At 40.2% G+C, this 26,612-nt stretch overlaps 1 protein-coding gene across 1 annotated transcript in view; it reads left to right on the forward strand.

The window, feature by feature from the left end:
• LOC136866752 (secretin receptor-like) overlaps positions 1–26,612 on the forward strand; it is a 341,576-nt gene that overhangs the window by 274,599 nt on the left and 40,365 nt on the right. Inside the window, exons 6-8 of the mRNA XM_068227043.1 lie at positions 12,352–12,446; positions 14,275–14,440; positions 21,994–22,153. Of these exons, the coding sequence (XP_068083144.1) occupies positions 12,352–12,446; positions 14,275–14,440; positions 21,994–22,153 (421 nt within the window). The remainder of the gene's footprint in view (positions 1–12,351; positions 12,447–14,274; positions 14,441–21,993; positions 22,154–26,612) is intronic.

The following is a 26,612-nucleotide window of genomic DNA, read 5'->3' on the forward strand; positions in this document are numbered from 1 at the left end:
GGCTTCCCGTCTGGAAGACTCAGGTTCGAATCCCAGTCGATACAGAGTTGATATTTTCATCCAAAAGTTTAAATAAGCCTGGTTGGTTCCAGCGACCCAAAAATGTTGTAAATAATCTGGGGAAAGTTTTACCGAATGGAGTGGCCGCACATGTTCACGGGATACGGCTATGGAGCCAAACTCTGTATCCTTGAGACGAGTGGGTTTGAATAGTCGGTCTACTGTCCCGAGATCTTTGGTTTGGCCATTTGCATTTCTAGGCAGATGCCTGGAAAGTTCCTATACATAGGCTGCTTCGACCTCCTCTATCAGTTTCAGTCACCATCATTAATTCATTAGCTCCTCAACTCATGTTAGCAACAGGAAGGTTGTCGGCCGTAAAACATTGTATATAACTTAATTTCACCTCATCCTCGTCCGACTCGTTGGCTGAATGGTCAGCATACTGGCCTTCGGTTCAGAGGGTCCCGGGTTCGATTCCCGGCCGGGTCGGGGATTGTAACCTTCATTGGTTAATTCCAATGATCCGGGGGCTGGATGTTTGTGCTGTTACCAACATCCCTGCAACTCACACATAACACTATCCTCCACCACAATAACACGCAGTTACCTACACATGGTAGATGCCGCCCACCCTCATCGGAGGGTCTGGCTTACAAGGGCTGCACTCGGCTAGAAATAGCCACACGAAATTTAAAAAAAATTAAACCTCATCCTCGATCTGGTATCAGGAGATGTAGGCTACGTTTCAAGAGTCACTGGATCTACCCTGGCTCATTTAGGATTCTGAATAGAAATTGGGAGTCTCTCCAGACAGACGGCATGATGGTTGAGTGGCATGGTTACCAGTTTCTTAGCAAAATGGTTGTGGCTCGAATCCAGAAAAACGCCTATGGAATATTTGATATGAAAATTCTACTTTTTGTAGTTTGAATTCTCACAGTCGGTATCTCTGAAGATGGTTTTCCGTGGTTTGCTATTTTCTCACCAGGTAAATGCTGGGGGTGTACTCGTCCTTTCCCATTCCTGCGTCGCCGCAAACATCCAATTTGTTAGTGTAACGTTAAGCCACAAGCAAAGAAAGTAGTTAGGATTCAACGTAGACCTGAATATCCCGTCCCGATGATCCGTTAGCAACTTCAAGCTTTCTTGTTTGCCTTTTCAGGTACTATATTATCTTCCAGGTGAAAATGAAATGTCATTCTTACTGAGATTTGAAGACTAGTCATCACTATGGAAAGCAAATGGCTATGTTAGATATTCACATAAAATGTATATCTATAATTTCATTGTGGAGAAATGTGTGTGAATTCCTTCTACACCTATGAAAGTTGAATATTTTCCATGTGATTTTAAAGCACAAGTTAAATATATTCTTCTCTGAGTGGTTATGAGGCAAATATAAATATAGCCTACTGGCAAGAACACCGTTCATTTGCTATCATTATTGTAAACAAACCTCACATGGGCCAGTGATGAGTTTCATATCGAATCAATTTCCAATATTCGTATTCATGCGGTTGCAAATTGCGAAACAATGAGCCATACTTTTCTGTTTCGAATAATCCTCATTATTCAGAATATTAAAAATGAAGGATGAAATCAACTCTCCACAGACTTCAACAGTTTGGATTATTTTATTTTATGATCATTTAGGTGTTACTAAGGGGAGACAGTCCGACTCGTTGGCTGAACGGTCAGCGTACTGGCCTTCGGTTCGGAGGGTCCCGGGTTCGATTTCCAGCCGGGTATGAGATTTTAACCTTAATTGGTTAATTCCAACTGCACGGGGGCTGGGTGTATGTGCTGTCTTCATCATCATTTCATCCTCATCACGACGCGCAGGTCGCCTACGGGTGTCAAATAGAAAGACCTGCACCTGGCGAGACGAACCCGTCCTGGGATATCCCGGCGCTAAAAGGCATACGACATTTCATTTCAAGGGGAGGAAGAGTTTCAAACTTCCCCAAGAAGTCTCAGTGGCATTCACTGAAATGCGTCGTTTCTATAAAAGCAGAACAAGAAATAAATCATGTTTAGCGAGCTCGATAGATGCAGTCGCTTAAGTGAGGCCATTATGCAATATTCGGCAGATAGTGAGTTCAAACCCCACTATCGGCAGCCCTGAAGATGATTTTTCGTAGTTTACAATTTTCAGGCAAATTCTGGGGATATACATTAAGGCCACGGGCAATTCCTTCCCATTCCTAGGCCTTTCCTATTCCACAGTCGTCAATAGACCTAACTGTGTCGGCGTGACGTAAAGCAAATTGTAAAAAAAATTCAAAACAAATGGAAAATTGCAGTGAAATCTTAAACGTAAACTGGAGTGCTGAATAACGATCCTAGGAGAATCGATATTTGATGTGTCCGAATGGAATAGGATGGTCTAAGTTTGTAGTTGTCATGACGAGCGCTTGATGAGTAAATATTTAGTTCCGACAGTGAATCATTGTGGAGGGTTTCTGGAGTTTTGAGGATGTTTATATGATAAAATTGGTAATCCAAACTGGGATAACTAGAACCAAGGGAAAAGTGAAAAAGATGTTGTCTTTCAATAACGCAGAGACATGCCGTTTCCTCTGGTTGAGGTTCAGTCCAACAACAGGACAATAAGCCGAAACATACATCCGATAAGTGCAAAAAATTATGCAATTTATAAAGATAAACAAAAAGAAATGGACTATATGTCCTACTTAGTTCACTAAATATTTGTCGGATAAACCTAGGTCGTAAAAGAAAAGAACGAGCAAATGGTGACTGCAAACCGTGGGAATATTCACAAAAGTGTGATTAGATTTTACTTTGAGGAATTAATATATAAACGCGGAGGTTTTTGTTCAACTGTTCTAAAAGTGAACGGAAGACGAAAAATCTAAGTAAAATTATGTTTCATTTGCTGTTCCACAAGGCATGTTAATTTTATTTGGTGTATTTGTTCAATTGCTTGGGTAACTTGAAGAAGCATGTGTACAGAAGAAATCCAGTTCACACCTTTTTATATCTTTTAACCTGTACACACAAACTCCAGTCACTGACACAGAAATCAAACTCATAATGGGCTGTATGAGCAGCTGGTTACGCGTGAGGGAGAGTAGAAGATATTCTGCAGTGCCAAATCCATCAACTACTGCACAGGATCGCCAAGTCTTCCGAGAGTCTATCGTCATCCTTAATCGATTGAGCAACCACTTGAAGGGCAAGTGAGAGAATATATCCTCCAGATAGGCTAAGAAACATAACGCTTAATTTTACACAGTTTAATGGTATTTGGCCACGTTAGTTCAAATACTTAACAAATCGTGTGAGTTCCGTACACTTTTATTGCATACCGGTGTATAGCAAGGGTGTTGGTGACATGGTGACATTGCGTAATCATTGTCGCGATAGAAGAACTTCACATTTCGTCCTTAGGAAATTTAAAAGTTGTGCAAAACCAAGTGCAGTGCAAACAAAGTTCTAAACATATCATATATTTAGCAACTGAAAACTGTTCAAGAATGTTACGTGCGAAAGTGTCAAAAACACGATTTTCCATTACCGAGACGAAGTGAAAAATTACATACGACCCACGGCGACCTTGTATGCACTGGTTTCTTCTTTGTATTGTGCAGTGCACATCATCTTGGTGATTGAAAATGCTGAGATTGATGCCTGTTGCTTCTGAGATGTATTGTTCTGCAAATTTTGGGTTTTACTTCCTTCATAGCAATAGCAGATGATCTCCTAGATTCATATTTTCTTGACTATCTATTCACATGAACAATGTGCGGAGCAAGAAAACTGTAAACCTCACATTTTAAATCATTGTTGCTTAGGCGGTGCTTATCTATTTCTTTGTGTATAATAAATGCGTTTATGACTCTTCTATGAAATGGAAGGAAATCTTAACCACCATTTATTACTTTTCCTGGCTAATTGGTAGTCACCTTTCAGACTGTCATAATAGTCAACAAAGTTCATAACGAGCTCGATAGCTGCAGTCGCTTAAGTGCGGTCAGTATCCAGTAATCAGGAGGTAGTGTGTTCGAACCCCACTGTCGGCAGCTCTGAAGATGGTTTTCCGTGGTTTCCCATTTCCACACCAGGAAAATGCTGGGGCTGTATCTTAATTAAGGCCACGGACGCTTCCTTTCCATCCCTAGTCCTTTCCTATCCCATCGTCGCCATAAGACATATCTGTGTCGGTGCGACGTAAAAAAAATTATTTCCCTGTGTAATCCTTCAGCCCAAGAGGACAAAGATACATCAGATGGCTTGTGCATAGAAGAAATTCAGTTTACACCTTTATTGTCTTTCCACTTGAACACACAGACTCCAATCACTGACACTAACATTGAACTCACATCCTTTCAGGCTATTGTCATCTCTGAGCTTCGGAAGTCCTCTTCTACTCGGGTTCATTGCACTGCATGCGTAGATGTTCCTTTCTTTCAATTGTTTTAACAGTTCATGAGAAGTGAATAATAATGATCCATTTAAAATGCGGTTCTTTCCTTCCATTCAACTCATCAAATCTGCGAGCAATCTTTGTCCTAGCCTGTCTCTATTTTCTCCACTTTTCCGGTGTATACCTGCAATTTTAAATTCTGTTACAATTCGCCACGCAAGATCTAGATATTGTATCCCCGTTTCACAGATATGTCACTGAAATACTGCTGCAAGGAAAATCTGCCCTTGTATTTTGTCATAGCTTCATCAATGACAGATTTACAGTGAAATTGATAGCATTCCCAGAAAGACTTAGTCAGGAAAATAATCAGAGGTCAGTTTTTGTAATGTATGTTATAGCACTGTCTCTACTAGGCTTAACTGAATTACAATTGAAGATAATGCGACTGAATAGACAACTGAATCATTTCATACGCACAAGCTTTGATACTTACCTGTCGAGCAGATGTCTGGAACATGTGGTCAGGACTCCCTATAACTGGGTTTTCTGGTAATACTTATGTATTACAGTACTCCCAAGAATACCCTCATATACCCAACATTAGTTGGAGTAAACATTTTTCTAATCTGAGTGAAATATAGATTTGTTTGAAAAGCAGTACGATGAAGTATCTCATCTGAATTTAATTGACCTAGCTCGATAGCTGCAGTCGCTTAAGTGCGGCCAGTATCCAGTATTCGGGAGATAGTAGGTTCGAACCCGACTTTCGGCAGCTCTGAAGATGGTTTTCCGTGGTTTCCCATTTTCACACCAGGCAAATGCTGGGGCTGTACCTTAATTAAGGCCACGGCCGCTTCCTTTTCAGTCTTGGCCTTTTCCTCTCCCGTCGTCGCCAAAAGACCTATCTGTGTCGATGCGACGTAAAACCAATAGCAAAAAATGAAATGAATTGCGAGAAGAGTACATATGGAGATGGAGATTCAGTGGCATTCACATGCCATCCACACTTGTATTTTCTGTGAGTCGTGGAACAGTTTGCACATAATTAACTTTACTCGAGGTCGGTGTTAAGTGTATAGGATTAGAAACATTATGTACTTCAGCTGAAGGAACAACTTAATTAATTATATATATTCTTCACCACTTTCACTCATCACCAAACCATGAAGAATTCAGCTTTGTTTCTGTCAAGACTTAAATCTGAATCAAGGTCAGTATCTCTGTCTTCTTCAGTTGTTGGAGTTCACAGTCTGTCCTTCATAGAAACCATGTATTATTCGACGCATAATAGCTCATATCAAGCATAAAGCTCACTGAGAGGTTATGACACGAAACACACTGAAACAAAGTGCGGTTGTATGAGAAATCTCTTACAGATGGTGGCCACGTACTATAACATCAACATTCAAATTAAACTTATTTTCTTGTTCTACCACTTTTCCCACATCTGTGGGGTCCTAGGTGCGAACTCTAACGGGTTATGGATTTGGCCCTGTTTTAGGGCCGGATGCCCTTACTGATGCCAACCCTATATAGTGGGATGTAATCACTATTGCGTGTTTCTGTGGTGGTTGGTAAGTGTAGTGTGTTATCTGATTAGGAAACTGAAAGTGTTGAAAAAACACAAACTCCCAGTCCCCGACACAGAACAATAAATCGGACGCGATGAAAATCCCCGATCCAGCCAGGAATCGAATCTGGAACCCTCTGAACGGAAGGCCTCAACGCTGACCATTGAGCCAATGAGTCGGACGAACGTGGAAACTATACTTATGTTCACCTTATGCCATATAATTTACTGTTGATGCTCTAAAATTGTTAAATGCAGCTACAGTTCGATATCTATAATAATAAAAGGAAGTGTCTGTCTGTCTGTCTGTCTGTCTGTCTGTCTGTCTGTCTGTCTGTCTGTCTGTCTGTCTGTCTGTCTGTCTGTCTGTCTGTCTGTCTGTCTGTCTGTCTGTCTGTCTGTCTGTCTGTCTGTCTGTCTGTCTGTCTGTCTGTCTGTGTGCGATGCCCTGCCAAATCTACGGTGATTCTGGTGATTATTGTTTTAAGAGGAAGTACAACTGGGCAACCATCCTCCCAAATCTACGGCAAACAAAGATCTGAAATATTTGTCATAGGTTGGCGCAGGTTTTCACCTAAGGTGCATGGCTGCGTCTTGAGCAATTCTTGTACCAAGACATGAAGCTGTCAACGTCATCAATAAGCAACACTCACAAGAATTATCCGGTTACCTTTTCTTTCAACTGACTCAATCTCATGTTTTATTATTTTATCTAGAGAAGACATAAGCTACAGTAAAGAAGATTAGATTATAATAAACACGCACAGTTCTGAAATTTTTAACATTCGTCGCCACAGCATTTCACCAATTACGCATGGCTGTGTAAAAGAGCAATTCTCGCTCCAAGAAGTGAAGCTGTCAACGTCATCAATAAGCAACTTTTACAAGAAATTCCCGATGTTCTACAAAGTTTCAAGTCTATCGAATACACTGCATAGCTTTTGAAAGACTTGGAGTCACCTAGAGTACCCTCGAACATCTTAGAGCGGAAGATTGTGGCACCGATTATCCTTCTTAAGAATAAGAATCCTGCTCCCTGCAATGAACACGACTCTGAAACTAATGACTAATATTATTGAAGCCATTCTCATGATTGCGCATGCCGCGAGGGAAGTAATATTCATTCCTCGGATTTGGATAATTTCTTCGGATATACAGTTAAAGTTTAGATGTCTGCAGTTCCCCGTTTGTTTCAGTTTCACTATGAACATCACCAAGGCACAAGAACAATCTCTTAAATTTGTAGGACTCCATCTTCGAAAAGGTTGCTTCTCCCATTGTCAACTGTACGTGGTTTGTTCAAGAGTTGGAAAGGCAAACGCACTATATACTGTATCTTAGCTCCATTTGGAAGGACACTAATATAGTTCAACCGGAAGCTCTATAAGGAAAACAGTTTTTATTATATTAAACAGTTGAATTAATAAACGCGGGCAAAGCCGCGGGTTCATGCTAGTTATTATATAAAAACAAGAAACAAGTCCCATATGCTTCAGAACAGTTCAAACTGTCTTCTGGAAATTACTTCTAACAAATTTGAGGTACACAGAGCGCAGCTGACTGCTGCTTCCATTAGTATGATCTTGTTCAAATTATCTAGAAGGTGTTCCGAATTACCGCTTTTGCCCGTGAAAAGCAAGAAATTAATATTATGTGGTTACAGAATGCAACAACTCATATTTGGGGTAAGAGTTCAGGTAGTTAAAAATCATGCCGCCTGCCCTTCAGTGAGATAAAGAGCAATACTGATAATTTTCCTCATGCGCCGATTAATAGTGCTGGACCAACTCCATCCATCTGAATGGAAGAAGTTCAGCAGGCAATCAACAGGATGAATAATGAGAAGGCAGAAGGCCAAGACGATATTCCAGCTGAAATCTGGAAGATTTGTCAGAACTCCTGGTGTCCTTGTTTAATCGGATTGTAACGTGAGGGTAGTGCATCAGGCCCCTACCTCCAGCATAACGATATACATCTCGTAGGTCAAAAGAAATGTCAGCGAAAGTACAAACTATCGCGCTATTCGTCTTCTGTGTCACGTCCTGAAAATATTTGGGCGAATTCTTGATAGTGCCTCCGTAGCGTCATCAATATAAGACCTAATATTTGTGGTTGATTAAAGGGGTGTGGCACAACAGATGCCATTCACGTCACCAGACTGCCCGCGGAGAGGCAAGTTCATATTGCCTTCTTAGACCTAGGAAAGACATTTGACTGGGTTCCTGACGAACTAACTAGGCACACGCTGCGGTCTTACAGTGCGTCAGAAGTATCCGGTTCATTGAACACAGCTCTTTCACAACTCAAGCAGTGTAGTACGATGTCGTACCGGACTCTCGTCTCAACGCTGACGTCTCTCAGGGCTCTGCTCTCTCGCCTCTGCTCTTCATCCTCTGTACGGACACGATGATGTCAGAGTAGTGGTGGTGAATTTCGTTTTAAGAGGAGGTACAACTGTGGAGCCATCTCCCTTAACTCTAATCAGAGGAAAAAAGGAAATAAAAAATCTGATCTTTCGAAGAATGAAGCTATGGGGGAAAGAAAGGGAAGAGCCACGAAGGGCATGGATATGAAGGACTCCCTAGGTTCTGCAAACCTAATACCACTGGTTTCGGAAGAAAACAAAAGTTGACAAAGGGAGGTCGGATAGGAAAGATGGTGGGGAGCCTGGCACAAGTAAGAGGAAGCAATGTCAGATTCAGCTAGGGGAACTGTGGAAGCCAATCCACGCTTCCAATTTGAAAGCCACTTGTCCCCCTTTTAGACGCTTCTTACGACAGAAAAGGGATACCGTGGGTGTATTCTATAACCCCGCCCCCATAGGGGAGGATGACGGGAGACTGCAGGTAGATGTACAACAAAACAGCTATTCTCTCTTGACCCACAGGACATGGGGACGTTAGATATTCAAGCGCCGCAACTAAAAGTATAAATGTGAGAAACCTGTGTCTGTATGTAGGAACAAGCATGTCGACATATACATACAGTAGGCTACAATATTACACAGGTGTGCTCAATTGAAACACAGAATGGAATTTGGATACTTGCCTACTATACATACTAGACAACTTACACTGTATCAAAACGACTAAGAAACAAACAAACAAACAAACCAAAACCCTTAATGCTACAGCTTTGATAGGTCTTGACATGACAAGCGACCGCTGCTCAGCCCAAAGGACTGCACATTCCGAGGTGACGCGTAGTCATTGCGAGGAATCCCCTGGCTCGTTATTCCTGGTTTTCTAGATCGGAGTCACCATCTAACCGAAAGATAGCTCCTTAATTATTCGCAAATAGGCTGAGTGGACCTCGAACCAGCCCAGGTCCAGGTCTGAATTCCTGACCTGACCGTGAATCGAGCCCGGGGCCTTCAGTTAAGATGTATGCAAGCTACTCCTGGACTACGGGATCAGTTTATCGAAATGACAGCATACTGATAATTGTCCGAGAAAGTGTACTGATAGTAATTACTCCCTGCGTTCGGGCATGTGTCGCACCTTTAAATGAGTTTCGCAATATCTTCCACAGTAAAGTACGTGGTGTGCATTCGCTAGAGCACAGGCTCACTTCGCGACGTTTTTCTCGGTCAAAGCAATTTCTTTGCACAAGATCTCAATCATGAGTCGTATTCGTTTGGACGTAACCATTAAATACGAATGTTGCTTCAAATTCTTCCTGTACTTAGTGGATGCGTGTCTCAGACTGTCCTAGTTTTGAGCTGTTATTGATAACACCAAACGATGTAATACCACCACCTCTTAGCTCTCTAGTCAGTTATTTGCAATGTTGTTGCTCTGTCTATGTTTCTACTTAAAAATCCTTAAACTTAATGCATGTTCATCGTGACCTAAAGCTAAAAATCTCATAAAAATTCCAGAAACCTTGATGGATTCTCGTTCATTCATATAACGTTTTCATTCCCCGCCCTGAAGGGACGGGGCGGGCCACCTTAGACGGTTACGCCCTCTTTCTGGCCAAAAGATGTGGGCGGGTTGAGGAGATGTGATGGACGAAGGAGGTGGGTACAAGGATGTGATGAAGAAGAAGAAGAAGAAGAAGAAGAAGGAGATGTGAGGGTGGTTGTGGCTCCTTGGTTAAGGGTTTTACATCTTTACTTTATTTGTTATATACAAGAAGGAAGGTAATTTGTTTGCTTGCATAATATATACAACACACTTCCCATTGTATCGTACGCCGGGAATTCCAGATATGGGAAACAGGCAGGAAAACTGTGAGTAGGCTACTATCCAACAATTGTTCTCTTGATACACTTACAAACCTACTATATACATGCTATGAGTTACACCACTGTTGGTTGTACAAATTCGTAGAAGATTGAACTTATCTACAAAATGAGAGATTTGTGGGAGTATAAACTAGTGTTTCTAGAGTGGTGAAGTTGAAATGAGAATTTAAGCCAGAATGAGTGGTTGAGGAATAGAGATTTAATCTTTGCTTTGCTGCGGCTTGTAGGTGATTGAGAACTAAGGATCTGTTGTAAGGGTGAATATTGAGCAGGGAGATAGTTATGAAACGGATGAGATCTTCAACTGTGGGTGGTGAGAAAAGGGAACGTTTGGGCGATGTGGGTGGGTCGATGGTTCTAATAGGGGCAACAAGTTCTGGTCGATTTTGGGGAGGTGGAGGACGGCTTCTGCAACGGCGTGAGTATGCTGGGTGCGTACCTCCACAGGTGGTTGGTGTGTGTTAGGATTCCTGGGCATAGCGTATTGTTGATTGCAGTGTCCACATACTGGACTTTGTGCGGTGCAGTGAGTGGTGGGATGATTGTTGTAAGCGAGGCACATCTCACATCTGATGGATTGGTAATGTGGTGCACTAGATGGTTTAACTTTATGGTAGTATCGGTGAATGGATACTCCGCCGGCCAGAACCCGATCGATGTCTTCTGGTGATGGTAGAAGAACCCGTAACATGTATGTTGGACCCGTTGCGTCCTTGATCTGGAATGACTTGTTTGCCGGGATGCCTTCTGCACTGAGCTCGGAGAGTATTGTGTCTTCAGCAATAGAGGGGTCTACGCCACGTATGGCGCAACTGAGTCTTTGGTGTGAAGGGGGAGTGGGACAGGTTGAAGGGGGTGCTTGATCCTAGACGTTGAGAACCTCTGGCGGTGGTAAGAAGATTGGCAGCAACGTCCCCGTTGACCTGTATGATGACTCCATTTGTAGTTCTTATGATGTCTGCTACCTCTCCTCTGCGCATGTTGTATCTTATAAGGGTGGAGAAGATGGTGTGGGGTGACTGGAAGTTAGGGGAGGGACTGGAATGTAAGAATGAATGTGTTCAAGCTAGAGCGGGTTGGAGGAAACTGGAACGATTATAGGTCATCTAGTACGAGATACGGCGGAAAATGCAAGCTTGGGAGGAGTGTAGACACGGGAGGTGGTGGTGTCAGTAGGAGGAATATTCTGAACTGATGCGTCCATAGATAGCGGTGGATCAGTTGTCGTCGCTGCTCGAGGTGCGGAATGATATTGTAGAGCTCATTCCTCTGCTGCCGTAGAATGTGGCGTCAAGCTCGTAAATTTAAACTGGTATTTCGACGTGTCCCATTGCGGAGCCGATGGCAGTGGGATGAATCTAGCTTGGTAATTGAATGCTGCGTAACAGGACATTACCGAATGGTATGCAACTGCGGTGATGGTAGTAGTCGTGGTGGTACTAGTTGTTGCCTTTGTAGTGGCCAGACAGAGAGGTGAATATGGAAACATGGTGTCTAAGTCTATACCAGTAGCCTGTAAAGAGTGCAGGGCATATTATTCAACATGTGTGTTGCGGTAGTCACTGGCGATGTGCTCGTCCTGAGGTGAGACCTCCGGATTTTATTTTATCCACCTGTTCAGTTCACTTGTTCAGTAGAGAATGCCCCACGTGCCTGAATTGCGGTGTTGAAAACCGTTGGACAGCGAAGGATGGGATTCTCGCTTGAGGTAACGTATATCACCGATGAACGATCACTCTCCATACAGTAGTAGAATTTTTGCTATTTCCAGAAAGTCGTTTCCGTGGTTTCCCATTTTAACATCAGGTAAATGCCGGAGTTTTATCTTAATTAAGGACACGGACGCTGCCATCTCAGTCCTCGCCTCCCCATTTTTCGGTTGCCGAAACACTTCGATGTGTTATTATGACGTTAAAAATATTCTAGCGAAGAAAAACCAGGATATCGTATCTACGTGCACGCCTTAAGCAAATAACTTGTATTACCATTAAAATAATATTTATATGTGGTTGGTACATATTTATTGAATTGGATATATAAATATTAATGATAGTTAGTGAAAATGTAGCAATGAAGTTGTAAATTTTCACATTTAGCGTTTTGTAACTGTGCTAAGCCATATTTTCTTCTTTGTTTCAGAACTACATACCTGCTCTTAAGATAATTTCTCAAGTGGGTTACGGAGTATCATTAGCATCTCTTACAGTAGCCTTCTGTATCCTAGCCTCAATAAAGTAAGTAGTATACAGTAGAGCTTAGTTATTTTTATTTCTTCTTGTTTAGAAATAGCAGGCTACCGCAAGGACGAAGAGACATGAATGAACAGTTCACAATATTATACAAATCTAGTGTGTTATGAAAGAGTACTAAGATATAAATACTCTGAATACGTGAGACTAAAACAAGAGTTGTTATCTTTATAAAATACATTCCTTTCTCTTCATTGCTGATATGTTTATTTATATCGATCCCGTACAGTTTTAAACAAATTAGTAATAATATTGCCTTATAATTTTCTAAGTACTTCTTGACACTTAACATGATCATTATATGAATTACTTACTTTTTTCGGTAGCTTCCCATAATTCACTTGTGATACCTGACCTAACAGTGCTTTGGTCATTCAGATTCATCCTTTTCGAATAGATTTTCTGTTTTATTCCTTGAAAAAGTGATTCATTATTGAATGTCTTTTTCGTCTTACGAAAAATGATATGGGTTTGTTTCACACTAAATTTAAAGTTAGTCAAAACACGATCGTAAACTTTCAGTTTTATTCAATCCTATACTCAGGAATATCTGGTCGTACGGAAGGAAAATATAATGATTCTAAAAATAATCATTTCATCGGGACTCTACAGTAAATAAAATAGGAAACTTCAAAAATTTGAAACTGCTTTTCGGTATCTCTAAAGAAAATAAAAACTACGGTATTACCCTAAAGGTAGGGCGAGGTTTGATATAATATCGTTATGAATAAAACACCGTATGTTTTATCGCTAGTCCAGTCAAAATATACAGCAGCTGCGTGCAGACAGATAGGTTTGAACACAGAGCTTCTGATGCCCACAACACACGATGACTCTTCTTTAGTTCGACTTCAGAGAACGTCCAGCAATACACAGTCAAAAACAGCGAACTACTTAACACTGACAACTAAACAGCAACAGCTCAATAGTGCTAACCAGCAGGACAATACTCCTCACAACAACGACCTTTAACACTGTCCCAATGACATTCACGACAGCTGCTCCACACGCTAACTCCACGATGGTACTCCGTCCACGGTAGTACACATACCGTACTCCAAAGAAATACTCAGAGTACTCCGTTCCATACGAGACGATAGTCTGACTCCGGAGGGCACAAACGACAACCAGCATTTCTTTCGTCAAGCTCCAAACCCTCACCCAACGTCGGTACACGTACAGTATTCCAGCCAGTATTCCAAGGCAGTACACACACCGTACTCCACTCAGATAGTCTGACATCGGTTTGAAACAGGCGACAGGCAACACTGCTGTCGCGCCCAGTCCGACAACCGAGCTCCAACACTGACTAGTGGAACACTCACCACACTCTCAAACCTCTAACATCACAACCACTCCTCGCTGGCATGTGGCTAGAATATTCAGGGCTCGGTTAGAGACGGAACATTGCCATATAATCCTGCAGATGATGATGAGTAAAACCAGACGAAGAAAACAATAGAGGAAGAGGCTGGTCATGCCCTCAGATCGCGAGCTAGCAGCTGAATCACTACTTCCTTCCAGGAAATACCGAAGGGAACTACTACAGGGCTGGCACATGACAATAGTTTTGTAAGCAATAAATTGTTATACTTGCGGTAATTGAGAGATGTACATTGGAAAACAATGTGTAAAGAAAATGTACAATGAGTAAATGACTAGATAGTTTGATTCGAAAAAATTGAAAATAAAAATAAAGAAGGAGGTAAGAAAATGTGTTGTAAAATTAAATAGTCGTTTGTGTTTAGGTAATGCCTGAATGACTTCATCGCAAACAATCCCGAATATAAATTATTTCTCTGCCATGTTTCAGAAAGCTTCGTTGTCCTCGTAACATGCTCCACATGCATCTGTTCGTTTCGTTCATCATGCGAGCATTCATGGCCCTCCTCAAAAACTCACTTTTCGTTATGGGGATAGGATTGTCGTCTGATATCTTAGTGAAGAGTGAAGGGACGTATTTCAACAGCGAGGAGGTGGTAAGTACAATATGAATAATTATACCTATATGTCGATAAGTTCAGTATAACTAAACACAGTGTTCAAAAGGAGTTTTGCAATTCGAATTCAACACGAAATATGAAAAAATTCCACAAACATGTAAAAATTCCACAAACATGTTTATAGTATGCACTGTAGGCCGATGTCTGAGACACATACTGGCACTAAATCCCTATTAGAGTAGATTCTCACCCGATAAGAGGGATTTGTCGTGCCGATTAATTCAACATTATGTCCGGCTCCATGGCTAAATGGTTAGCGTGCTGGCCTTTGGCCGCAGGGGTCCCGGGTTCGATTCCCGGTAGGGTCGGGAATTTTAACCATCATTGGTTAATTTCGCTGGCACAAGGGCTGGGTGTATGTGTCGTCTTCATCATCATTTCATCTTCATCACGACGCGCAGGTCGCCTTCGGGTGTCAATTCAAAAGACCTGCACCTGGCGAGCCGAACATGTCCTCGGATACTCCCGGCACTAAAAGCCATACGCCATTTCATTTCATTCAACATTATCGCTTTTAAGAGCGATAGATAGTTGTATTACGGAGGTAAACATGGCAAGAGTACCCATTTCTGCTACTGACTGCATTCTGATTTTGGCATTGCTTTAAGAAGGATGATGACAAATGGTTATCACCGCTCGTGTTGTAGTGAGCGATGTCTCCAGAGTTTGGAAAAAATTCAGGAAGACACAAATGGTTTCTGATCGCAACGGACGGATGTCCACGCAAAATAAACTCTCATGGAAGATTTATATTTGTCGCTGTCAGCATGTCGTAGGCTCATTGCTACTCCCACTTAGTTCAGCAAGGATATTGGGATGTAGGTCGGAGTGAACGTGTCTGATAAGACAGTGCAAAAACCACTGTACAACGGAAGACTGATATGAAGGAAGCCTACGCGAAAAGCTCGTCTTAAACCACACTCTTGGGCAGCACGTGTGACGTGGGCAACATCTCAAAACCTATGGTATCAGGAACAGTAGAAGCGTACGCTCTTTTCAGGTGAAGTCACAATAAGCTTGCATCTATACAATATGAGTATTCGAGTTTAGAGACGATATGGTGAGTTTAGTTTAGTTTATTGCCTTTCTTATATGGCGGGGCTCAGGCTATGAAGCCTGCTATTATGCCAAACCATATTATACAACAGCTTTATAAAATCATTTTTACATGTATTTCTAAAAATCACTAAAAGTGATCAGTTAGCATCTTAAGACGCATGGTGGGTGTAGGTGATTATTGTTTTCAGACGAAGTTCAGCAAGCTAAACATCCTGTATTATCATTAATCAGAAGGAAAACGTAAGATGTCCGACATTTCGAAAAATGACGATTTCGACAAAACGGAGATAAGGTGCACGAACGGAGTAAAAATTAAAACTTCCTAGGCCTTGGAAGAATAAGGACGTCAGGGTCGCAAGAGAACAAGATCAAGATAAGAGAATCTGGGATGAATTTAGTCGCCTCCTAAGACAGTTAGGACCGAGCTCGATAGCTGCAGTCACTTAAGTGCGGCCAGTATCCAGTATTCGGGAGATAGTGGGTTCGAATCCCACTGTCGGCAGCCTTGAAGATGGTTTTCCGTGGTTTCCTATTTTCACACCAGGAAAATGCTGGGGCTGTACCTTAATTAAAGCCACGACCGCTTCCTTCCCATTCCTAGGCCTTCCGTATCCCATCGTCGCAATAAGACCTATCTATGTCGGTGTGACGTAAAGCAAATAGAAATAGAGGATACCGTGGATGAATTCTACCATCCCCACCAACAGGAGAAAGTTAAGCTCACATCTCTTACAGCTAAATCATTAAACAATGAGTATAACCATCGTCGACTTTGCTTCCCTCAGCTTCTCTTGCACTATTCGGTCGAGTCATTAATCTCTCTAGCTAACCGATCATCCTCCAATCTCCTGACAAAACCCCCGCTGACCGAAGCCGATTTATTTGCACAACTTCATCCATGGAATTCATTTCTAACTTAGATTTTATCTTGTCTTTACAAATAATAATAATAATAATAATAATAATAATAATAATAATAATAATAATAATAATAATAATAATAATAATAATAATAATAATAATAATAATAATTCCCAGTCCAGACTCTAGTTTCACCCACAAAAGAGGAAATAAACCAGATCATAAAATCATTAAAGAACAACAAAGCATCTCATCAATCAATCACTACTGATCTGCATGTAGGGTAATCGCTCAGGTGATAGATTCCCTGTCTGTTGTTTTCCTAGCCTTTTGTCAAATGATTTCAAAGAAATTGGATATTTATTGAACATCTCCCTTGGTAAGTTACTCCAATCCCCAACTCCCCTTTTTATATACAATTATTTGCCCCAGTTTGTCCCCTTGAATTCCAACTTTCTCTTCACATTGTGAACTTTCCCACTTTTAAGGACACCACTCAAACCTATTCGTCTACTGATGTCATTCCACGCCATTTCTCCACTGACAGCTCTGAACATAACACTTAGTCGTGCAGCTCGTCTCCTTTCTCCCAAGTCTTCCCAGCTCAAACTTTGCAGCATTTTTGTAACGCTACTCTTTTGTCGAAAATCACCCAGAACAAATCGAGCTGCTTTTCCTTGAATTTATTCCAGTGCTTGAATCAAATCCTGGTGAGGGTCCCATGCACTGGAACCATACTATATTTGTGGTCATACCAGATACTTATATGCCCTCACCTTCACATCCTTACTACAACCCCTAAATACTCTGATAACCATGTGCACCCTTTATTTACAATCATATTTATGTGATTAGCCCAATGGTGATCTTTCTTTATATTAACACCTAGGTACTTACAATGATCCCCAAAAGGAACTTTCGCCCCACTGTGATAACTAGGTTGCTTTTAATCAGTGTATATTATTGACCGCATCTTAATGTATACTTTACTATACAAATCACAAAGTTAACAGTTATTTTACAACCACAACAACCTGCTAAATTCGTGCGCAGTCCAAAAGCTGCAAAAAGTTATAGGGAATATTTTGCCTTGAGGTTTTCAGGGGACACATACTGAAATCTAATGTAATGTATTGTGATCTATATGATCTATTTTTTTTTTCTTTCTTTCGTCGTCTGAACATTACAAGTTGTTTTACTTTGGACCAACACAGATATGTCTTAGGGTGACTATGGGATAGGAAAAGGGTAGGAGAGGGAAGGAAGCGGCCGTGGCCTTAATTAAGGTACAGCCCCAACATATCTCTGGTGTGAAAATAGGAAACATCCGAAAACCATCTTCAGGGCTGCCGACAGTGGGGTTCAAACCCACAATCTCCCGATTGCAAACTCGCAGCCGCGCGTCTCTAACCGCATGGCCAACTCTCCTGGTGTCTGAACATTATTTGAAATCATTGGTGTGAAACTTATTTTACATGTAGAAGCGTATTTACTGTGTTCTGGTTTCTTTCTTGCAAATTATTCTAGAGAAACAATAATTGATGTAAATAAAAATTTAGGAATATACATTTGAGGGAAGTTCAGCTAGTTGTATGGTATAAAATTTCCTTATACTGTGCAAGAATATTCAAAATGAAACTGCCCTTTTAAGATCATCCTGATTGTGTCTATAGTAATGTAATATGTCTTTTTTACGGGGTAAAGTTAGATGATTTACTGATGTATGTGAAGCTTGAGTTACCGCAGTTAAATCCTGGGGCTAATCCACATAAGTGATTGGATGTAAGCTTTTGCTTAAATATCGGGACGTGTTTAACCGTTCCAATCCCCAACATTACAATCCCTGCGGTGATGTTAGGAACATGTTTCATGTTCACAACAGGCGTAGAACTACCTCCTTCCCGAAATAACATTGTTCCTCGGGGGATAGAAATGTAACGTCATTTTGAGGCAAACCGCCTCTGGGGAATAAACGCTAAACTCACCCGCTCGATCGTACGGAAGGCTGTAGACAGACTGTTTGGAGAAAACCTGAAATTTCTGAGTATGCACAAATATACAGAACATAGAGTCGGAGTGAAGATTAAAATATAAAATGAAATTCAACTGTCAAAAGAGAATGAACAGTGACTGGAAATAAATAACTGGTTAATGTTAAAGGATGGTACCGTCAATAATTTATCGGTGCACATAATCAACACAGGACTCAATTCCAATGAGGGGCAGAATAATTTCAAGAGCAATGCTTTATCTTCAACGTTATAATTAAAGACCAGATGTCTTGTAGAAAAAGTCTAGATATCACTCACGTGGAGTCAATGGACAACGAATGAGTAATTTTTAGATTAAGAACTAATATATTTTAAGCCGTTGACAACTTACAACTAACAAGCAGATAAATAATTAATTCGTCACTTTGACAGTAACCAAACTCCACTGAGCTCTTTGTACACCAACCTTTAGCCTGGACTACATCTCGAATTTGCTGAGGTAGATTGTATTCGTAGAATGGAATATTTTTCTGTGTCTTTTTCTTGATATCACACATTTTTCAATCATTGTAGTAATCAATATCTGATTGTACACTTAGCTTCACCAATTCTTCTTTCAGAGCTTCCACAATTTTCAAAATCCTCCGCAGAACTGATGGTTTGTCTGATTGTGTCTGGTTTCCAATGAATTTAATATGCCCTTCTTGAGGTCTTTCTACTTTCAGCACAAGAAGCCGAAATATAATAATATGCACCCTACTCCAGAAATACTGTAGTTACCTTTATAAATTTAGCTGTTAGAGATGTGTGTTAGAAGATGCTAGTGGTGACTGGTGTTAAGAGAGGATGGTTGTCTATAAATCTTTGTTTTTTGTGATATATTAAGCCATCTCTGTTAATTTCGAATCAGTTAATATATGAATGTTAGGATTTTCAGTCTCCCGAAACTAATTTTGATTAATAAATGTATGAACAACCTGAAAAATGCATATGGTAACAGTATTATACTTGAAAAACAAACAGATTGATTAAAATAGAATGACATGTTTCGTTCTTAGAAGAACATCATCAGATTCTATAAAATCGCAGTCAAATATTTATATTTATGTTTAAATACTCATGATCTTGTTATCAGGAACTTATCTTCATGTAGTCCTACTTTGTCTCCACTCCAGCATATGCTGTGGGGTGTTTGACAACCCGTTGATTTGACATTGGCGTGAGTCCAACTGGCTAACATTATTTGACCCTCCACCACGTCATGGCCCTCACCATGGCTTGGTGAATGACATACTTGATTTTACTCTGAGGTGTTTTGTTTTTAGTGCTCCCCTTATAATATATTTTCTAAAATATGCAATAGTTCTTAACTAGTATCTAATGGTCTACCTACTACACAGGTTTCATTATTTCATTTTCTCTTACTTCAGCTCTTTAGGAACAGATTTACCATAATTCAAGAAGGTGAGAGACGTCCAGAAAAGTTTAATTTAACATAAAAGACCATAGACTCCTTTAATTTACGATTTCACAGTAACTTGAATTGTAATTACATCATCATCATCATCATCATCATCATTATCATCATCTGTTTACCCTCCAGGTTCGGTTTTTCCCTCGGACTTAGCGAGGGATCCCACCTCTACCGCCTCAAGGGCAGTGTCCTGGAGCTTCAGACTCTTGGTCGGGGGATACAACTGGGGAGTATGACCAGTACCTCGCCCAGGCGGCCTCACCTGCTATGCTGAACAGGGGCCTTGTGGAGGGATGGGAAGATTGGAAGGGATAGGCAAGGAAGAGGGAAGGAAGCGGCCGTGGCCTTAAGTTAGGTACCATCCCGGCATTCGCCTGGAGGAGAAGTGGGAAACCACGGAAAACCACTTCCAGGGTGGCTGAGGTGGGAATCGAACCCACCTCTACTCAGTTGACCTCCCGAGGCTGAGCGGACCCCGTTCCAGCCCTCATAACACTTTTCAAATTTCGTGGCAGAGCCGGGAATCGAACTCGGGCCTCCGGGGGTGGCAGCTAATCACGCTAACCACTACACCACAGAGGTGGACTGTAATTACGTATCAACAGAAAATTTAACACTCTCAGCTTGAGGACATTTCTCTCTTGAAATCAACTGCGAATTTTTTGGGTTTCCATTCTGGAACAGCTTGCACAATTCTTCCTATCGCCCGAAAATGTTTCCTTTCTCATGTCAGGAATAAGTGCCAATCCAATTGGAGTAATACTGGTTTCAATTTCACTACGTCCCAGGTCCACATTCCTCCTTATTCATTCCAAGTACATTGAGTTTTCAATATTTGTGAGCTGAGAAGTGTTCATCATTTTTATTATACAGATTTTAAATTCTTCAGGATAAATCTGAAGTATTGGAGAACTAGGTTCTTATCTATACCATTTCCTTGCACGAAATATTGCTTGTTTTACGTCCAGTTGAGCCTCATTAGGTATGCAATCATGATTTACAATTCTCAGCAATTCATTGCATACAACAAATAGACTTAATTTTTACAAATTGCTTTATGTCGTACCGACAGAGGTAGGTCTTATGGCGACAGTGGTACAGGAAAGGCCTAGGCGTCGGAAGGAATCGGCCGTGGTCTTAATTAAGGTACAGCCTGGTGTAAAAATACGAAACACGGAAAACCATTTTCAGGGCTGCCGACAGTGGGGTTCGAAAACACTATCTCCCGAATACTGAATACTGGTCGTACGGAAGCGACTGCAGCTTTCGAGCTCGGTATAATTAGAGAGATGAATAATAATAAACAATTACTTAGGTTCACGATTGAAAGGGACTAATTAGTTCGAATATTTGTAATTGCTTTGGTTATTAATAAATACAACCAAATTAAGTTAAATAATTCTTCTTCGTGCTTTATGGCACTTTATGTCTGAGAATTTGGAAGAAAAAGGTGAAGCTGGGTCGCAAATAGTAAATATAATGTATTTCAACACATTTGCACGTAAAGTTTAAATGAATCAGTGTTATAGCTTAATAGAATAGTTTATTTAATAACATAAAATGTGTTAAAATGAGTAAGTTTTCATACATAACTTTAGTAAATAATTATTCGCAATACTTCTTAGTCTGCCCTTCAAACAAATCCATGTGGTAACACCATTTATACTAATTCTCAATTTCTGTAACTATAACCATACAACAAAGCATATGGCTTACCCTTACCTGTCCCGATAAATGCCATAATAGCACAAAAACGTTTAATGAACAGAAACAAGTGAACTATAAATGTATCGCTGTGTTAGAGCTAAAGTTCTGTATGACAGTTAGAGCAGAACTGAACTGATAAGAGGGGTGGAATGGGAACAACCCTGGCACGAGCTGGCACTCTTCCCAAATAGTTTTGCCCGCAATCGAGACTATTAATGGGGTGTCCGCTGACGGGACTGTTCGCAGTCGGGAAGACACGGGACAAAATATATTGTTGTTACTCCCGCGCATATGTTTCTAATTACCGATAATTTTAAATGTCTTACAATGGAAGTGGAAGTAAAGTAAAATGTACTGAAATGTATACTAATGTGTGTTTTAGAATTGTTGATAAGACTATCAGTGTAATAATTTACACGAAATGTTGGATTCTTCAGGAAAACTGGGAGTGCAAGCTCATCACAACACTGTGGCAATACTTCATCATGGCCAACTACTCGTGGATCCTGATGGAGGGACTGTACCTACACAATCTCATATTCCTCGCACTCTTCACCGACTCCAGTGCTATAACTCTCTACGTAGTTCTTGGTTGGGGTAAGTAGTAAAAAAATGTACCTCTGATTCTTGTAATACTCTGCGTATTCATGTGTTAAATTAAGTGCTTGACATACTGTATCATTTAATAGCATCGAGATAACAATAATTTAATATCAGAATAGAAGGCATAAATCATTGTAGAAAGGCTCCCTTCAATAATACATAATATTGTAATTAATAAGGGTGACAACAGTCGACCAAAATTTTTTATGTGTATTATAGTTTGGAGCGTGTTTATGAAATAAACAACAATCCAACGTAAAATCCAATAATGCCGTCATCTTCCTCGTTTCATTTGACGTACGTCGCGTATATTTGGAATTTTTAATTTTAATAACTTTTATCACAGGTCGAAGCAAAAGGTGTCCTTATTTAATCGTGTGTCAATTTTAAGACAACTGTGTATTAAAAGAGTTTACTAAAAACAGCTTTGGAGAATCCGTCCGTCCGTTCAGCTGGACCGATTTGCTTCATTGGTATTTTATTCCATCCAGAATTATCAGCCTGTGAAACATAGGACATTGATAGGTCTCTACGTTGAGCCAACTTTGAGTAATCATAAAATCAATTCATTTTATGACCACTCCAATAATTTCAGGCGAAGGCTTACCCTAACCCGCAATACATTCTCTACTTGGCAGGTTGCTAAGCGACTAACACTAATGTCTTTCATTAATATTATGATATAGTCTATGTTATTTTCATCCTTAGTAATATGATTGCATGCAGCCATGTTCGATTACTACTTGTCAAGCCAGATCCTCGGATCATAGAAGCATATAATTCTGTGCTATATAATCGTTGATCGTCTGACCTTTCCCAGCTTCTAAGTATACTCAACACATGGCATAACTTTCCCAATAACTTACATGCTGCTAAGAGAAAATCGACATACTCACAGAGGGGAAGGTATCAAGTTGACTCGTCTTCTGTATGACCTTACCAGCGATAAAGCGCCGGGACAATCTTTTAAAAAAGTGGGTGTCTACTTACCCGAACCAGTATTAAAAGTACTAAATTTACCTTCAATCGAGAAACGAAGTTCCATTCAACGTTTTAGCGATCTACATGGTTGTCCCTATGATATTTTCTCGTATCCCTTTGTATGTATGTGTTGGATTGAGTTAGAAAAAAATAGAATAGGCTGACATTTGGGCTATAGTTTTCACACATTGTTCTATTTTTCAGGTACTTATTATCTAATAGCTGGAATCATAAAATATGGCTTGCAAATGGTCACTGGCTATCCCAATAAGTTTGTCAAATTTGATTATTTTATGTTTCATTTAAGTGTGGCAAACTATAAAATATACGTATTTAAAAGTAAAAAAATTATCTACAATCGAGAAACGAAGCTCCATTTAAAGTTTTAACGATCTACATGGTTGGCCGTATGACATTTTTTCGTACCTCCTGTTTTTATGTGTTGAAGTGAGTTAGAAAAAAAGGAATAGGGTGACATTTGGGCTATAGTTTTCACACATTGCCTTATTTTTCAGGTACCTATTATGTAATAACTGGAATCATAAAATTTGGCTTGCAAAAGGCCACTGGTTATCCCAATACGTGTGCTAAATTTGATTATTATATCTTTCATTTAATTGTGCCAAACTACAAAATATTCGTGTTTAAAAGTACAAATTTTCCCTACAACCGAGAAACGAAGCTCCATTAAACATATAAGCGATAGATGTACCAAAAAATATCATAGGACCAAAGTTGTAGATCTGTTCATGATGGGTACGACTGTGTCATTAGCTTTGTGACACGACTTACTGTATAGCTACCAATTACCTTGAAACGGAGGCCCGCACCGTCATTACAATTGCCTCGATATTTCCGTGCTCTTCAGGGTAAATTGTTAAACTTTTGATCATGTTGGAATTTTCCCGTGGGTTACAGGCTAAAATCTAAAACACTTTTAATACATATGTATACCAATTTTGGGTGGCAAATCTCGCTGCTTGAGCTCCTTGAGCTGACGTTGCCATGGTCGCGGCTGGTCTTTTCTTTATCCGATTCCTAGAGCAGGAGTAGTGTGGTGTCCATATCTCCATAACGGTTGGTTTCAGGGCCATAAAACATTATTTTAGGGCCCGTAGGGCTTACTGAGTTTTGTTCTTTGTCTCAAAGGACTTAAAATTAGCTTTGTCTCGTCCCTGTACGACAAATTCGCTATTTCACCTGTTGTATAGGCTATATATCTCCCCTCCGTCACCCCCTCTTATTGTTTTGAAAATTTTAAAGTATCCTATTTTACTCCTTATACAATAATCTATTTGGCAGTGGAAGTCCTGTCAAAATCGGTCCAACCGTTTCGGAGATTAGCCGGAAAAGACAGACAGACAGACAGACAGACAGACAGACAGACAGACAGACAGACAGACAGACAGACAGACAGACAGACAGACAGACAGACAGACAGATAGACAGACAGAACATTTAAGAGTAACCCAAGTTACTCCTTATACCATCAGCTATCTGCCAGTGAAAGTCCCGTCAAAATGGGTCCTACCGCTTCCTAGTTTAGCCGGAACAGACAGACAGACAGACAGACAGACAGACAGACAGACAGACAGACAAAAGTTGTAAAAATTGTTTTTAATTATAAGTAGCGTATATACTTTCATATGCACTTAGTAAAATGCTGTTGTTTTGACATTACAAAGAGATACTTCAATTTTATTTATTTGTATAGGTGTATAAAATATCCCAATGTGTTCTTTGTTTAATTGGATTCGAGTTGATAACGGGTTTTATGAAACAACTAGTGGACCCGTGCTGTTCCACAGTATTCGTTATAAAAAAGGTTAGGTAACTCGTCTTGATATGCCTGTCGCAGTCATATCGTTTTTCCTGCCCTTTCCAATAGTTTTATGATCGTTTAATACCGGTACATAATAACTGATTCATTTGTAATGTCGTTTATAGCACTTATTTCCATACAGTATTCTCTGTGATCAACCATTCGGGCCTATTCGGATCTTATCATTTTCAAAAGATCTTGCCGATGATCGTAAAACATACAACTGGCCGTGACTTAAACAAACATATTTTATAGTTTGGAACACTTAAATGGAAGATCTAATAATCAAATTTGGCACATGTATTGGGTTACCCAGTGGCCATTTGCAAGCCAAATTTTATTGTTCCAGCTATTACATAATAAGTACCTACCTGACAAATAAAGCAATGTATGAAAACTATAGCCCAAATGATACCCTATTCATTTCTTTAACTCAATCAAACGCATACATACAGGTGATATGAAACAATGTCATAGGGCCAACCATGTAGATGGCTAAACTAAGCGTCTTATGACGTAATCAGTTTGTCGATATGACGTACTGCTGATAAACGGTACATGACAGAAACGCTTCTCGGTACCTTGGCAAAGTATAGAATCACTGGAAGAGATCATGCGTAGCGGAGCTCCGAGATTTTAACATCCTTTCTCGTGTTATGTGTAGTTTTAGTGGATATCATGGGAGTATTTGTGCATTTATTTCTTGTCGCAGTTGTGTGAACGTGTTGTCTTGAGAGTCTACACCTTATTTTAATTGGTGTGAGGGCATATTTTGGTTTAATTTTACTGCCTCAAGTGCCCCCATATAGGATTTTGCTACAATCGCTCTATATATAACTTATTAAGAGTGTATTTTGGTTGCTAACCTTACTCTAACAACGACCCACAAACTAAATTTTCTTGGTCGCCATAGATACTACTAACTAGATATTGTGCCCTACTGGACTCTAAAGTTCCGGCCAGGCGAAAGCCGGTCTCGAACCCAGAGTACAGTAGTGAAAGAACTCTCACAGACGTGAGCTGGTGCACATAGTCTTACCTGAACACATTCCTCTTCACTCAGCCGGATAAGAGCGCTCTTCTCAGGGATAACATGGGAATAACGGGGCAACATAAAGATAAAACACTAGGATATGTGCCTACTCAGGTAAGAATTCGCTAAATTAAAATAAAGTAAAATATCTAACAGAAAACATCGCTGCATTCAAAGTATAACAAATAGGGATTTATTACATAAAATTGAATTATTTACAAATATAATAGCTTTTAAAATGCTTGGGTCAAGATAATGCTGAGCCGATGACAACCAGTTCACTGCCTTCACGAAAACAGCTGTGCTGTAACAAGCATGTTACAATAGTGTAAGTAACGAACTCTAGAAAAACGGATATCTGCTGAAATACACATCAAACAGTGATTCCCATAAAATTTACTATTCCTAGTACCGTCGAACCCCGGTGCTAACAAATCTCAACACAGAATGTACAATGACCTGACTCGGTCACGAACCCTAGTCCCATGACGAGTAAGGCGTAAAAGAATCATATGCAAACTATATAAAAAGGACACAACCAACATATCCACGAGTGTCAATATCAAACGGGCCAGTGTTAAAAATTAACGTAGAACAAATAGGACATAAAAAAGATC

Source organism: Anabrus simplex, chromosome 3 (genome assembly GCF_040414725.1).
Source record: "Anabrus simplex isolate iqAnaSimp1 chromosome 3, ASM4041472v1, whole genome shotgun sequence".
In the NCBI taxonomy this organism is placed as follows: Eukaryota; Metazoa; Arthropoda; class Insecta; order Orthoptera; family Tettigoniidae; genus Anabrus; species Anabrus simplex.